Below are 530 nucleotides of genomic sequence, written 5' to 3' on the forward strand. Positions count from 1 at the left end.
CGGCGGCGGGGCGGAGGAGCCGGGCGGCAGCGCGGGCGCCGCGGCGTCGCCGGCCTGGGCGGGCACCGCCACCAGCAGCAGCACCGCCACGACCACCCCGAGCGCCCCGACCCCAAACCCGTCGGGCTCGTCGCGGTGCGGGAAGTGCGGGGAGTCCTTCCAGGGCGTGGAGAAGCTGGTGTTCCACATGCGGGCGCAGCACTTCGTGTTCATGTGCCCGCGCTGCGGGAAGCAGTTCAACCACAGCAGCAACCTCAACCGGCACATGAACGTCCACCGCGGCGTCAAGTCCCACGGCTGCGGCGTCTGCGGCAAGAGCTTCACCCAGAAGTCCACCCTGCACGACCACCTGAACCTGCACAGCGGGGCCCGGCCCTACCGCTGCTCCTACTGCGACGTGCGCTTCGCCCACAAACCCGCCATCCGCCGCCACCTCAAGGAGCAGCACGGCAAGACCACGGCCCAGAACGTCCTGGAGGCCGTGGCCGCCGAGGGAGGGGGGGTCCTGCTGCGCTGACCCCCCCCCCGGG

At 72.5% G+C, this 530-nt stretch overlaps 1 protein-coding gene across 1 annotated transcript; it reads left to right on the forward strand.

Annotated features, from left to right (window-relative positions):
• Nucleotides 1-78: 78 nt before the first annotated feature.
• On the forward strand, nucleotides 79-519 carry LOC113941829 (zinc finger and BTB domain-containing protein 12-like; the record flags this gene model as incomplete). Its single annotated transcript, XM_027632971.1, has 1 exon — nucleotides 79-519. A coding segment is annotated over one exon (439 nt), but the record flags the coding sequence as incomplete, so codon positions are not given.
• Between the last annotated feature and the right edge of the window lie 11 nt (nucleotides 520-530).

The sequence above is a fragment of the Corapipo altera genome, unplaced genomic scaffold (assembly GCF_003945725.1).
Source record: "Corapipo altera isolate COAL_440 unplaced genomic scaffold, ASM394572v1 56091, whole genome shotgun sequence".
In the NCBI taxonomy this organism is placed as follows: domain Eukaryota; kingdom Metazoa; phylum Chordata; class Aves; order Passeriformes; family Pipridae; genus Corapipo; species Corapipo altera.